The sequence below is a fragment of the Carassius auratus genome, chromosome 1, assembly GCF_003368295.1.
Source record: "Carassius auratus strain Wakin chromosome 1, ASM336829v1, whole genome shotgun sequence".
In the NCBI taxonomy this organism is placed as follows: domain Eukaryota; kingdom Metazoa; phylum Chordata; class Actinopteri; order Cypriniformes; family Cyprinidae; genus Carassius; species Carassius auratus.
In genome coordinates, this window is record NC_039243.1 from 2,345,781 (window position 1) to 2,360,923 (window position 15,143).

A 15,143-nucleotide genomic window follows, 5' to 3' on the forward strand; every position below is an offset into this window, starting at 1 on the left:
TGAATCCTGATTAATGAACTAATTACTTCTGACATCTTCAATGTAGTGCACACTACTCATAAGAAAAAATAAAATCATGGGATGTCTTGTACACTTCATCTTTTCAATAGGACTTACAGTATCAAATCATAGTCACAAAAAAGTTGATTATTGACTGTCTTGCTTTTATCTCTCCTTGCACTTTTATGTTATCATCGGTCATACTAAACAGATTAAACACTTGGAGCATGCTGAATTTGGACCAGTCCTAGTTAATCGGATGCCTGACTCTACTTCATGATCAACAGATGACATTTAACGATTCTTTGTTGCGTATTAACAATTATCATATCGATATGCTATGTACACCCAGTTCAGACATAAATTCTAGAACTATATAGAAATAAATACATTTCACAGTGAAATTTGATGAAAATAGTCTCTTTATCTGTATTTTCAAACATAAAACCAACATTTCATAAAATAATTCCTCCAAAACAGTGGATATACTCCTCTATGTATGACAGCAGTCGCAATTGATGATTTTACCAATACATATGACACTTTTTGTCTTTTATTTTGTAACTTCAGAAACGCACTCCCAACATATAGCTATGTAATAGCAGAAATGTTTCGTTTCCTCACTCTATATGTGCAGTTTCTCAAACGTATTGCCTAAGTTCATCTAGATATATTTTTAATTTAACAGTGAATAGTGTTACCATATTCTATGAACAAATATTGCACAACTGGTCTCAGACCTGCTTTATATATCTATTTATAATAGTTCCCGAGTGAAATTAAGCAGTGATTGTTACAGTATGAGATTTTAAACTCATATTTCAAACTAGTATTTGGTTCTATTAAATAAGGTGTATATTCACTAGTAGTCAGTAAATATATGCAGTTCATATGTGACAGACAACTGACATAGCAAATAGTTTCAATGTCAAAGCAGCATAAAAATCAAGTACGCACACAAACCAACAAATATGTACAGATGAATACCTTGTAATTTCTTCTACATAACATTCAGACTCCAAAAAAAAAAAAAAAAATGCTCATACTACATAATTGCAGTGATAGTACCACCTAGAATGACAATCTTTGGGCTATAGATCTCAACCCTAAGACCTGAACATGACATCTAAACCTGAATACTTGAACTTGCTTGTGTCTTAGGATGAGAAAGAAAGGTGTTAAATATCCTGCCTCATGTGTAACATTCATCATTACTGTATCTAGCATAAATATATCTTTATACAACAGTTAGCTGTGGTGCTCTTATTAGATTGGCCTGCATCAAAATTACATGTTTTTGTTTACTATATTGTTCTGCTTGCCTATGTTTAAAGTGAATCAGTCTCTGTGTTGCTTGTCAAAATCAAGCCTCAAATAATGTTGTTTCGACGTACATCAAGCTTTCTGAGAGAAAACTGGAATGTTGCCGCCTTTCAAGAGCCAGACCAGCAAGAATACTGCTCACATTTGTTGTATTTGTACTCAGAAGGGTTCGTATACCCGTCCCCAATGGAGAGAACGGGTTTACTTTTGCCCACATCAGGGCATCATTTAGTGAAATGGCTGATTTGCCATCTTCCAGGAAGAATGCTGGACCCTGCCAAGCAAATAAAGGCATATAAGTTTAGTGATATTTGTGTAGTGCTAAAATACAAGACTACCCATAGGAAACCCACCTGTATTCTGTATCTTGCAGTGAAGCAAGAAATCAGAGTGGCTGGGCAAGTTAGAGCCAGTGACATAGTCGGGACCATTTAGGCCCTTGAAGGGCTCCTCTCTCATTCGACTCAACAGCTGGCTGTACTCTGTTTTCTGGACCTCAGATGGTGGAGTGTACGAGGTGTCATCTGCCACTCTGTGTATGTGTAGAGAGAACGAGAAGGATAGATTATTTTTCAGATTTAGAGTTATTAGATCTGTTGCAAAACCTTGTGACCTTTCTTGATGTCTACTGCCTATTAGTCATGTTCCTATTAAATGATATCCAATCGAGTCTACTGTGATATGCTATGTGTTTATATGTGCATACGCTATGCCTTTCAAGTCCAAACTAAAGTATATTTTGGGCTCATCCCTCATGTTTTGTTTATTAATTTTGACCCATATATATATATGCTCACACAGGGTAAAACTTTTTGGCAAAAATGACTGGGAAAAAAAGTGCCATGTTCGTGTCAAGATCGACAGGATTCAATCTTGCTTTCTTTCAGTTAGGACAGGTTTTATTTATGTATTTATTTTTCTGGAACTGACCGATTGTAGGCTTCATTGATGTGAGCTTATCCAACTTAGTTTTTTCGAGGTGAATAATGAATGAACTTTTTTTCCACTCAAACATTAACCCCCGGTTTCACAGAAAAGGCTTTAACTAGTCCCAGACTAAAATGCAGGTTAAAGCTGTCTCAACTGAAAATATCTTGCTCTGACAGATCTTAAAATATATCAGTGCCATCGTTCCTTGTCAAGATTCACACCTGTAACGTTTTCTTCTAAGGCTTTTTTTGTAAAAGCTGCTTAAATATCTTAATTTAACTTAAGGCCTAGTCCTGGCTTAAGCTAAGCCCCATCTGTGGAACCAGGCCTAAGGTCTCAGATATAAACTCAAATTAATGAAGCCTATGATCAATAAATTCCAAAAATTAATACAAAACCTGTGCGAACTGAAAGAAAAAAGTTAACAAAAGACTGAATCCAATATTTCATGATACAAATGCCTAGATTTATAAGCAATTTAAATGGCTGGTTGTTTTTGACAGAGAACACCGAATTAGGTAGAGGATTTTCAGCACAGCACAAGTGTTAAGGCAGCACCCTAACAGCAGTGTGCTGTTTCCATGAGAGATAAATATGGTCCTGGTTTGGAAACGGTGCAACATAAGGAAGCATAATTTTGCAGCATGTTGTTTGCAATGGCATATGATGTTTTAAAATACTGACTAGGTAGGTCTTGAAACAGACCTGTTTTGCATTATGAATTAGAGAACTGTGGTACAGACTTTGTGTGCAGGTTCTCCAGGCGTCCAACTCTATAGACAACTGCTCTATCTGCAATGGCACAGCTACTTCTCTCTGTCTATCTTCTTAATTAGTCATTAACTGCAACCACCAGTAATTCAGTTAATATAAATCCCTAAATACTTTTACTAAATCCCACAGTTAACATACCTTGTGTATTCATACAGTGCTGGTACTATACTTGAATACAATATATATATATATATATATATATATATATATATATATATATATATATATATATATATATATATATATATATATATATATATATATATATATATATATATATATATATATATATATATATATATTGACTATTTAGTTCAGTTTATTTGCTCAATAAATAACAATACAATCTTTAGATTTAAAATGTTTTTGAGAGGTGGTCTAATAAATTTGTTAAGAACTGTATGTATGATATGATATGATATGATATGATGTGATATATATATAATGAGCGTGTACTGAAAATAGCACTGCCATGAAATATGAAGTTAAAAAAGTTAAGACACAGATGGATTAACAGACACTCGCCTTTGACATAGATGATCCCAATGGGAAGAGCTTTTTCTGGTTCTGGGCTCAGGAGGTAATACTTTACTGCTTGAAAGATTTCTCCCTCAGCATGTGCACTTTCAGCAAGTTCTTTACATTCCTCTAAAGTCGGTAGACCACACTGAAAAAAAAAAGGAAGAGTATTATTATAAATCAATATTCTTAAATAAATATCTGCCTTTCCAGAAAAATGTACCATTTTCACTTAAACAACACTATACACTGGTGTTTGGTTCTTCACACTCAATGTGTGAATGGTTTTTATTTGGTTAAGGTGGAGCATTGGTATGTATGAATGAAGTAGTTACCTTTTCGTGAAGGTCGTTGATTTCGGCAGAGCTGCCAGGGTAGAAGGCACACAGTTTGGCTAACAAGATCTCGTTATCAGGGATCATCTGGAGTAATCTGGCAGCAAGATCCCTGGGGAGTAGAAGACCCAATGCAGCATGAGTGAAGTACAGGGGAAAAGTGGACAAACATGCCATTTATTCTGTGGAACACAAAAAGTGAGTTTCCGAATATTCTAGTCATAAGACTAAATGAGTGCTGTTGAAAATTTTTCACTTTCATTTTTAAATGTAAAAAAGTGAAAAGAATACTGTCCACTTTTTGCGTTCCATAAAGGAAAAAAAGTCAAAGAGGTTAGGAACACGACTAAACGATACGTTTATTGAAAATCTAAACATTTTAAAGTGCCACCTATGAATAAAGGAAATCAATAATTAGTTACATTAAAATGGGTGGTTAAAGTTGAATGAATGCATTGAAAAATGACAACAGATGAACACCTGAGGGGGCATCACAACTTGGTCAATTATTTTTTATAGTATTAAGAAAGATAAACTATTATGAATAAGGATTTGAGCATATACACTGGATGTACATTAACAAAATCAAATTTGAGTGACAAAAAGTGGCATAGAAAATACCTGTATGCCACAGATGGAAAGCTAGAGAGAGATGGAAATGGAAAATATAATGGCAGTGCAGTAAGGATGACTTTCAGAATCATGTCAACACTTCTTTACATGACCGATGATAAGAAATGGGTTGCATTTAAGTGTGCAAACTGTGACACTTTTGAAAAAAAAACTTAAAAGATGCACTGATCTCATGGACCAGATTTATTCTTACCAGGTACAGTAGTACAAGAGCTACAGAACATAGTGGGTGGCTTTACTGGATTCTCCCAGGACTGTGCTCACACACACTGCCAGCTCCAGCTCATTGCTTCTGATCAGAGATGCCATAGCCAGCTGACAAAAGGAAATAAAAGATCTATTTTATTCTTACCTAAACACTCTATATATGGGGTCAGTAAGATTATTATTTTGTTAAGCCAGTAGGCTTTAAATTGATTAAAGATAAAATAAAATTCTACATTAAAATGCTGTTCTTCTGAACAGCAACACAACTACTTTCAACATTGATAATGATAATAAATGTTTCTTGAGCAGCAAATCAGTATATTAGATTGATTTCTGTAGGATCGTGTTTGTTTGTGTTCAAAATGTAGAAAAATGTATATAATAAGCGAGTACACCATGAATCCATTTTCCAAACCGTGTTTTTGGCTTGTCCTGAATCACTAGGGTGCACCTATAATAAGTGTTTATATTCTGACTATTTTGGATTGCTTCGGGGGTACCACGGCAGAGTAACCCAGTACCTTTGTGATTCTTCATAGACATAAACAGAGAGAAGTAGTTCCGGCTACGATGTTCTTCCGCAAGACGCAAGCAGTTCTGTTTATTAACTGCTAGAGCGTCAAAAGTTCCCTTGTTATCATTATCTGAGTTTGCGGCATCGGGATCCCCCTCAAGGGGGCCCCTCTCAGTTGTCGCTGACAGCAGCCAGCCAACCAAGTGATCTCTGCTTTTTTTTTTTGAATGGAAGGAATATGGTTACTGTAATATTTTTTTTTTTTTTTTTTTTTTTTTTTTTTTTTTTTTTTTTACGGGATAAGGAAAACGTCTCAGGCAAACATAAAGAGAACGTCGTGGCGTGTTTCGATTGCAAGAATCGCGGAATCCAGTCATAAAAACGGATTTTACAGTTTAACGCAGAATGACACGTAATTTGCCAAATTTTGAATGAATGAATAAAAATTGGTCATTGCGCTTACATCAAACCACGATACGGACTAATATCTGTAAATATTAAGCAGGAACAGTCTGTTTAAATATGAATCCTGCATGTTCTGCGTGTCTGTTAATGAAGGGAGCAGAAGCGCGTCTTCCTTGAAGACGCACTGAAGCGCGCGTGACGCTCGCGGTGATTTCAGTCTCGCGTCTGATGTCTCACTAAATAAGAATGTGAACGCATGAACAACATCTACAGAACTGCTCTTAACAAAAACTTTAGTTTGCTTAATTTTCAATAATTAAAAGATAAATTAATGTTTGGTGTTTAATGTGCATCTCAGAAAATGCTTTATTTAAAACCCCACCTGAATGGCACTTAAATGCACTTAATTCATCTGTCAACTTTATTGTCATTGTTCAAAGTACAAGTAGAACAGACAGAGAAACAATTATTAATAATTAAATGTTTTTTTTTTATGTATGCATTGCATTCTATGCATTTAAAAAATAAAAAAAAATCTAAAAAAGGAAACTTAGTTGTTCATTTAACGCACCCCTGAGCTGGTAATAGTGACCTCTTTCAATATGCTAACAGTGAAATGGTAAAACGTACTTCACAGGTAATTTCAGATTTTTGTTTCAATTATTTTCCCAGCTACACCATCAACTTCATCTTCAACATCAACATCAACAGATGCATCACTTCTCAGTGCTGATTTTTCTTCTATAAAGCACAAGGTACCACAAGCTGTATAATTATAGCTGATATTTTGCACAGCCCAGAGTTTAAACTAAGTATGTGCTGTCAAATTATTAGAAGAAAAAAAAAAACATTGCAAATCACTATTGAATTCCCACCAAACTATTTTTTCAAGCAGTATTTGCACTGTAAACTTTTTTTCATTTATATAAAGTGCGGTGAACTTAAACTGTATGGCTATGCTGTGGTTCCTGTAGGCTTTGCGTGTGTGTGTGGTGGGGGGGGGGGAGATTTGTCGGGGGGCCTCTATGTCCATTTTGCTTGGGGCCCCCAAATTCCTTCAAACGGCCCTGATTGATGTGATCTGAGAACCATAAATATTGCCCTCACAAGCCCCCTAATAAAACAAAGCATATTCTCATTTATAATATAGCCTCATTTGTTATGACACTGAGCACAGAGGTTCACAGTCTTACAACAACTCTAAAATGGGTAAAAAGAAAGCAGATTTCTGTACCTGAACCACCAGCACAGCTTCTTTCAGTTGACCTCTAGAGGTGAAGAAATTCACCAACTTTTTCACCTCACCAGTGGCGATGCAGTACGGGATGACATCATCATTGCCTTCTTGCATAAGCTGGTCTGCTCTCCTGTATTAAGCAGTTTATGAAAGGTAATTCACTCACAACAACTGATTTTAAAAATACAAACGAGTATAGGAGATACCTTTGCATAAGCTTTTTCCAGTATTTCAAGGAGACACCAGGGGCCACAGAAAGGGCCTTCTCCCACTAAACATATAAAACAAAACATCTTAAATATCCAAAATCATCAGAAAGTTAGCTCTCAAAGAAAAGTAACGGACCATCCATATCAGAAAATGGGACAGTAAGAATAAATAAATTAATAGTTTTATTCAGCAAGAATGCTTTAAATTGATCAAAAATGGGACTAATGGCTGCTGAAAATCCATTTGTGCTTGAGTTTGTTTTGAATTGGTTTTTGCAATTTTCTAGGTAATGTTTCTTGGGTTTTAATTTGTTTCTTTGTTAATTCAGTGTGTGATTGATTTCATGTACATGTCTCCTTTAATTGATTAGTTTGCTTTTGTGTATAAATAGCCGTGTGTTTGCCTTCCCCGAAAAGAAGTATGCTTTAACTTTATTTTATTAAGTATACTTAAGTAAAGTTCAAGTACATTTTAAAGTATACTTTATATAGTACTATAAGTATACAAATATCAGTGTTCTAGTAGTATACCTATAAGTGTACTGTTTAAAATACTAATTGGGACTAAATTGTCCAACTTTCTAGTATATAAAAGTATACTTTTAAGTATACTTTAAATATAACAGTGGTGAACAAAGAAGATGTGTAAAATCGCCCCCTACCATATAACAATGAAAACTTGGATATTCCCTACAGGGCTACCTGTTTTCTGTGTCGTTCCATATTCTGATTCACTATTCAGGCACATCCCTACTTGAAAGAGAGATACTTTTTTTTTTTTTTTTTAAACATTAAAACATCTTACTGATCCCAAACATTTGTATGGTAGCGCATTAATATCAGTTTATTAGGGCTGTCAATGTTACTTAGCATGATTATAAAATTATCACAAAAAAAAAAAAAAAAACACTAAAACAATAAAATAAAACATTAAACACAATTAATCCGCAATTAAATCCTGACCCATCAGCAAATATTGATATGATATTAAATAGATTACTTAAGCAGCATATGGATGTAATGAATGTATAAAAAATGTACATGGCTTTTCACACTTTACCTCTCCTAGTTCCACCAGAAGCTCACAGTATCTCTGGATTTGACCAAGTCTGATATGGATTTCTGCTGCATTCTTGAGCATTTCCTCTTTACTGGGCGCTCCAATACCACCCCCAAACTTTGACACTTTTACTATAGTCAGCTCTTGTGCTTCAGACTACAGTAAGGAGAGAAACAATGAAATAACTTAATTTTACATTTCATTTGTGACACTATTAGGATGTTACATCACTTTTTATCCACTCACAGTTTTGAAGAGGACCAGATGTTTCATATGCATGATGCCCTGTCCATAGTTCTGTGGAAGAAGACTATCATCCTGTCCATTGATTACAGCAACCAAATCCCAAAGGTTATAACTCTCACCTGGAGGCTAAAAATAGAGAACAAATAGCCTATTATTTAGACTTCTAAATAAAGTCCTGTGAAAGTTCTGTGTTGAGATTGACTCACTGAGAAACTCTCAGAGAACCATCAGAGCTTCTTCATGCGCACGCCACTAGAGAGCTTGTCCAGCTCCTGTTTGATATCTTTGGACATTTTTCCACACAGGAGAGGAGGAGCTCCAGACACCATGGCACAATCTACACTCAAGAAATAAATATGTTTTGATGTCTTTACAAAACCAACATGTACTGCCAGTATATAATATTGTATGTAAATGTGTTTTATGAAGTGTGGTTATTTTTAATACCAATTACTACAAATGAAAGTGTAAACTCTCCAGAATCTGACTGTGATTGCATCAAGCAGATCTCTTACGATATATCAGAGAGGGCACACTTTCCCACCTTTAATAAAGTGACTCAACAGAACTACCAATTCTGCGCAAACAGCCTATGCCAAAAACCAAACATACGCATGCAAACTATTCTAATATGAATCGTGCATGAGGTCTCATAGCGTGTTTCACAAGTGAGCCAGCGTGTCAAGTGGATATCTGCGTGGCTGCCTGTCCAGTTTCACCTGTCTCAAGAAGCGCTGCAGCTGGCCATTAGTCCTGCTTGTCCATGCGTCTTGGCAAGATAAAGCTGATTATGTATCTAATTTCTCACTGCCCACTGTCTGCTCAGATGCTCAAAAGCATAATGAAATCTGTGACGAGGCTCTGATATGCATTAGCAGACAACTATCAGCACTAATAGAGCATCTGGTGCATTCCGTCAATGACAGTTTCTCTGGAGTTCTTCCAAATCACCTTCAGAAAACTTACAACAGACAGTACAATAGATAATCAGAATAGCTTTGTAAACGTAGCTACAATCTCTGTAAATGCATTTCAACAGAAGCCCTCTCAAAAGTACATAAAACGATTCTATGTTCTCTACGGTGCTTTTTTTTTTTTTCTTGCTTTCATGTCTTTTTTTTACAGCGACAATTATGGACATTTTTTGATCACGGGCCGGTCCGTGTAAGCAGGGTTGGCAAAAAGTAGTTTTTAAGAAGCTGCGCATGCATCCAAATGTCTCTTTTTGTGGAAAATGAGCGAATGTAGTTGAATTTTGTTTTGAAAACAGAAGTGAAACGTGAGCCTAAATGATGATGATCGCTTACCTCTCTCTGTGTCAGTGGACAGCGCCCTGGTGCTGAGATTATGTGTAACTGACGGACAAACTCTTGTTTATGTAGTTTGTCAACGCTGCTTCCGATTCATTGCGACGATTGGGCAAGTCGAAGCAAGACGTCAAACGCTGTCTCTGTTTTTGAACGCTGATTGGTCATTTGCCTGATCAATCAACGCAAATCATAGCCAATATCCATGTAATCTTCAATCTGGGAGGTGCCCAGGTGCTTGTGCTTTCTCGTATTTGTAGTCCAAGGGTTTGGACACTTCTCGTTGACGACAACAACAACGACAACAAAATAATAATAAAAATAAATAAATAAAGCAATTGTTGCAGTTTTGTGCAATTTGGCAAACGTTCATTCAAACTAATTGTATGGCTAGAATATCCTCCTGTGAAGGCTGTGTAAGGGAGAATTATGATCCATTATTTATACGCCAGTCTTTTCACAAAGAGATCGAGTTTCATTAGCGAACTTTCTTCCCTTTCGACTGCTGCACATGGCAGTTATAATAAAAAATGGTAATAAACCATAACAGTTTTGCATAAAGATTATATCTGCTTACTGTTACTGTAAGAAAGGACTATTCGTCTATTCAGTGCAGCTATTATCTCATGGAGAGTGCAACACCTGTATTATACCAGTAGAGAGCACTGCTAACCTTACTTATATAACTATGTGTACCATTGCACTCCATAGAAGGGTGTGTTCAGAGAAAATACTGAAAAATAAAAAGGTGGCGGGGGGGTCAATGAGACCTCACACCTTAGTAACTGCTTCCCACGGCCATGAAAAAAAATAATAATAATTTGTAGTAAATATTTTCAAAATGTGAATATGGAACTACAAACTAAAAATTTGATTATTTTTATTTTTGTAATTAGTTCTTGTAGTTATTTTTTGTAGTTGTTATCTCCTGGTATATCAATGCACAAATATGTAGCCAGTGTATTTATTTCATTAAGTTTTTGTAGGTTTGGAATTCCATGTAATCAGGAGATTTATATATATGGACTCAAAAAATAATAATTATGGGTAGACTGTTCAAACACTGGCCATGAAACATATAGATACACAAAAAAATAAAATAAAAAAAATAATAAAATAAAATAAAAAAAAATAATAAAATAAAACACGCAAATAACCTGTCAAATGACTGGCAGCTATGGCTGCCAAACAAAAACTACAATTAAAGTAAAATATCTTAAATCCAATAAAGTGCAAAAACTATATGTTTTCATTAAAAAAAATGAAATAAAAATAAACACTGTAATTTTATTTTACGGTTTTTGTTTGGCAGCGTTAAACTATAACAAAACTATTATTGATGAATAGAATATGTTTTAATTGTTAAGAAAATTTACCCCCCCCCCCCCCCCATTTCTGCCAATAGGGTGGCAAACAAAAAATAAAAATAATAATAATTATTCAAAAACATATACAGTATATGCTGTTAGTGCTCCTAACCTAAAAAAATAAGACAAAAGTGTGCCAAACATTTCATAGTTTATATTTATTGTGGAAGTAGATTACTTTGCACTGAGGACATAATAAAATTGAATAAAGGTGTGTAAAATACAAAGTAGTTTCTAAAATGTCGGTTTAAGTCATAAAGAAGACCTAAATATACAATTTAAGCCATATTTTATAAATATGTGACTAATTTTAGAGAAAATATGAGTAAATAAATCGAGACATAAAAGTCACTGTATAACAGGAATGACACATAACAAGGAGTCAAAGCATAATATAATTAACAAAGCATTTTCAGTTATAAAATAGAACAAATAATGATATAATAATTATTTAAATAGCTTTTATATTCTAAAATTGAGTACGTTTTGAGAATTTAGGTTCATGAGGTTTATTAAACAACTTGCCATTGATAAGTTCTCCCCGCCCGTTAGTGATGGTGACGTCACCTCATGACTGTACTCATATACTCACGGTCGCACTACCAGCTCTCACTGTCAAACTCTTCAGCTGTGGAACTTACCGAATTGTCAAGCTCTTAGTCTCAAACATGGGTAAGTCATTGCTTTGTCGTTTTAACTTGAGGTCGGGAAGACGACTTCGAAAAGTTGCCAAAATAGACCGAGGTGTGTGAAGTGCAAGTACGACCACTCAGTAGGGAGAATGACAGAATGTCAAAGGTCTTTTTCTGCTACTTTTACACTTGTTGTCAAGCAGCTGCCGCCGTGTGATTGAACTGTTTTGATTCAACAAGTTGCCACTTACTGAGAGAAAGCGCTGAGAGTTTACAGTATATAATGTAAACTGAAAAATGTTAAGTATCTCACAGGAATGTACTGATTGCAATAATAATTGAAATACATTTGGAAGATGTAGGTAAATTATTAATCATCATTGTTTTTTAATTCTTTTACAAAAGCTGTTTGGAACAATGACAACTTAAGTCACCATATTGCATCTTTGCTCTAATGTGAATGATGACTGTCATAATAACATATCCTGTTATGCTCCACAGATTTTTGCATTTATATATATATATATATATATATATATATATATATATATATATATATATGAATGCAATAATCTGTGGATTTTATATATATATATATATATATATATATATATATATATATATATATATATATATATATATATATATATATATATATTAAATATAAATGCAAAAAATAAATGCAAAATATAAATGCAAAAATCTGTGGAGCATAACAGGATATGTTATTATGACAGTCATCATTCACATTAGAGCAAAGATGCAATATGGTGACTTAAGTTGTCATTGTTCCAAACAGCTTTTGTAAAAGAATTAAAAAACATAATATATATATATATAATAATTAGAAACAAGAAGTAAATTATGATATAATTTTCATTTTAGGTAAGCTGTTAGTTTTAGGTAAAGGACATTGATTAAGCAGAATTTTTAGGAAGATCATTAAGGATTGTCTTGTTTCAGTTTGTAGTGTAATATTTAAGCAATGTATCTGGTATACTGTATGTAAGCAAACATCCCTTTCTCTTTTGATACCGATTTAAAGGGGTCATATGATGCTGCTAAAAGGAGCATTATTTTGTGTATTTGGTGTAATAAAATGTTTATTCTGTTTAAGGTTAAAAAAAGGCATTGTTTTCCACATACTGTACATTATTGTTTCTCCTCAATGCCGCACTTTCTGAAACGCATCGTTTTTTACAAGGCTCATCAGTCTGAAAAGCGAGGTGTGCTCTGATTGGCCAGCTATACAGTGCATTGTGATTGGCCGAATACCTCAAGCGTGTGACTGAAATGTTATGCCCCTTAACATATTGTGATCCCCTGTTTGGCCAGAGGGATGAGACATAAACATTAAACCCCATTATAAACGTGATATAAACATCTATCTAGCTGTGTCCTATTTTGGAAGGCCAAACTAAGTAGTTCCGCTTTCACAACTGAACACACAGTGTCTATATGACATGGCAGCGGCAGCAACAATACTACAATGAGAATAAAAGGTACACCTTCTTTCATTGCTTGAATATCTGAGCAGTGTTATGCAAATCTTCCCACATAGTGATGTAGAGATGTGTGTGCATGTTAGAAACGTTTGCCTTTGAAACTTTACAGATCTTCTTTTTACACCAAGAGCTTGGAACACTCCAAAGAGAAAAGAAAAATTGAAATCGCATCATATGACCCCTTTAGGCTAGTAAATTGCCCAAGCTCATAATCAGATTACTGTGATTGTACCTGGTACAGATAAAGAGAACCAACTGTGCCTTTTAATGTTTTGAGTTTGCAGCAACATATTACACAATACTTCCAAATGGTTAACTGACAATTGTTCTCAACCCTTTATCCATGACAAGACACAACTGTGACCTAAACCATATGTTTTCCAGTGGCAAAACCTGAGGTCTCCATATCCTGTTGTTGTTTTTTTTCTTCCCTTCAGACACTATGCAAACATGACAGAGGAATAGGCTTATTATTGTCAGGAAAACACACAACAAATACAGGAAATGTTCACATCAGCCATGGAACAGTTGAAAGTAGAGGTGCAGACGTTCATGGTTACCTCAGTAATAAAACGCACCTTGCTTCAATCATAGCTCCTTTAAAAACCCTTAGACCTGCTTCAGAGCACAAATTGAATGGATTCTTTCTAAGGCACAAAACAGTTTGTCTTTACTATGTGTATTTTAGATCTAGGTCTTGGCATCTGAAAGGCACTGCTGTTATGGGGTTCTCACTCCATGGTCTGTTTACCAGTTATAGTTGGAATATGAAGAATGACAACACTCGTTTATGCTGAAGAAAGACAGACTTTGTTGAAGCTCTCATTCATGGTGCCTGCTGATGGCCTGTCCCCTGTGTGTTCTGTCTAATATATGCACGGAGTCACATGAGGGATAAATAGCCACATTATGTCTCTCTGTTAGCCGCCTCCAAACATTCTTCTCTTGTGTGGGGGGCCTTTGATAATCCTGACAAGCTCCTCTGTTTTTGTGAGATCGCCCTCCCCTCCACCGCCCTGATCTCACTCGTCTTTCACTGGCTGTCGAGACTGGCTTTCACTGGTCTAACGAGAAGAACATGGGTTTGGGTTAAGGGATTCATGAACTAAAAACTGGAAGGCTGTCTCCTAGGTGGCAGGCATGTCCTACTACAGATGTCAAGTTAAAAGGTCAGCCAGTGCCTTTGGCGTGTGTGTGTGTTTCTGTATGAGGTTACAATTGCAGTGTGTGGCACTGCCTCACCAATATCTGTATTTTTCCCATATGGGTATGAGGTGGAAGCTCCATATGTTGTGAAAGTATATTTTCTGCATGAATGTTCAGTTTGTGTTTTGAAACACCGAAACATTATTGTGATGATAGTGGGGGAATAGTATTAAAATACATACAAATAATACATTCAAAAATACATTAACAGTTCATACAGTGACTCATTAAGCCTCATTAAATTATTAAAGGAAAATCTTAATATATAAGATATATATTATATAATAATATACAGTATATATATATATATATATATATATATATATATATATATGTGTGTGTGTGTGTGTGTGTGTGTGTGTGTGTGTGTGTGTGTTACAAACTTACAAATATTATTATATATTATACTGAAACTGCATGCTTCACTGTTTCCTACACTGTAAAAAATAAGTGTAATTTTAACTGTAAAATTTTGTAAAAACGCTACGGAAAAAAACTGATAATAGGTTAACAGTAAGTTCCCGTACTATATACAGGGAAAAACTGTAAAAGATCTAACAAAGCATTTAATGTAAATTTACAGTAAAATTCTGTTAATTATACAGCTTTTAGAAGTAAAAAAAGAACAAATCAATGTATAATTTACAGTCTAAAACTGTAAACTGATATTCCCAGAATTCCCTGCGTGACACTCCACGTTTGAAAGTATTTTGTTTAAACAATCATGTTTTTAA

The 15,143-nt window shown here is 34.8% G+C and overlaps 1 protein-coding gene and 1 pseudogene across 2 annotated transcripts in view; one reads left to right on the forward strand and one right to left on the reverse strand.

The window, feature by feature from the left end:
- Positions 1-168: 168 nt before the first annotated feature.
- On the reverse strand, positions 169-9,787 carry LOC113108764 (WD repeat-containing protein 17-like; annotated as a pseudogene).
- A 1,850-nt stretch (positions 9,788-11,637) lies between these two features.
- Positions 11,638-15,143, forward strand: part of LOC113113322 (neuronal membrane glycoprotein M6-a) — a 65,026-nt gene continuing 61,520 nt past the window's right edge. The window contains exon 1 of one of the 2 annotated variants that reach the window (XM_026279557.1): positions 11,638-11,738. In XM_026279557.1, the coding sequence (XP_026135342.1) occupies positions 11,735-11,738 (4 nt within the window). In that variant the 5' untranslated portion in view covers positions 11,638-11,734. The remainder of the gene's footprint in view (positions 11,739-15,143) is intronic. The other variant, XM_026279473.1, reaches the window with a different exon arrangement.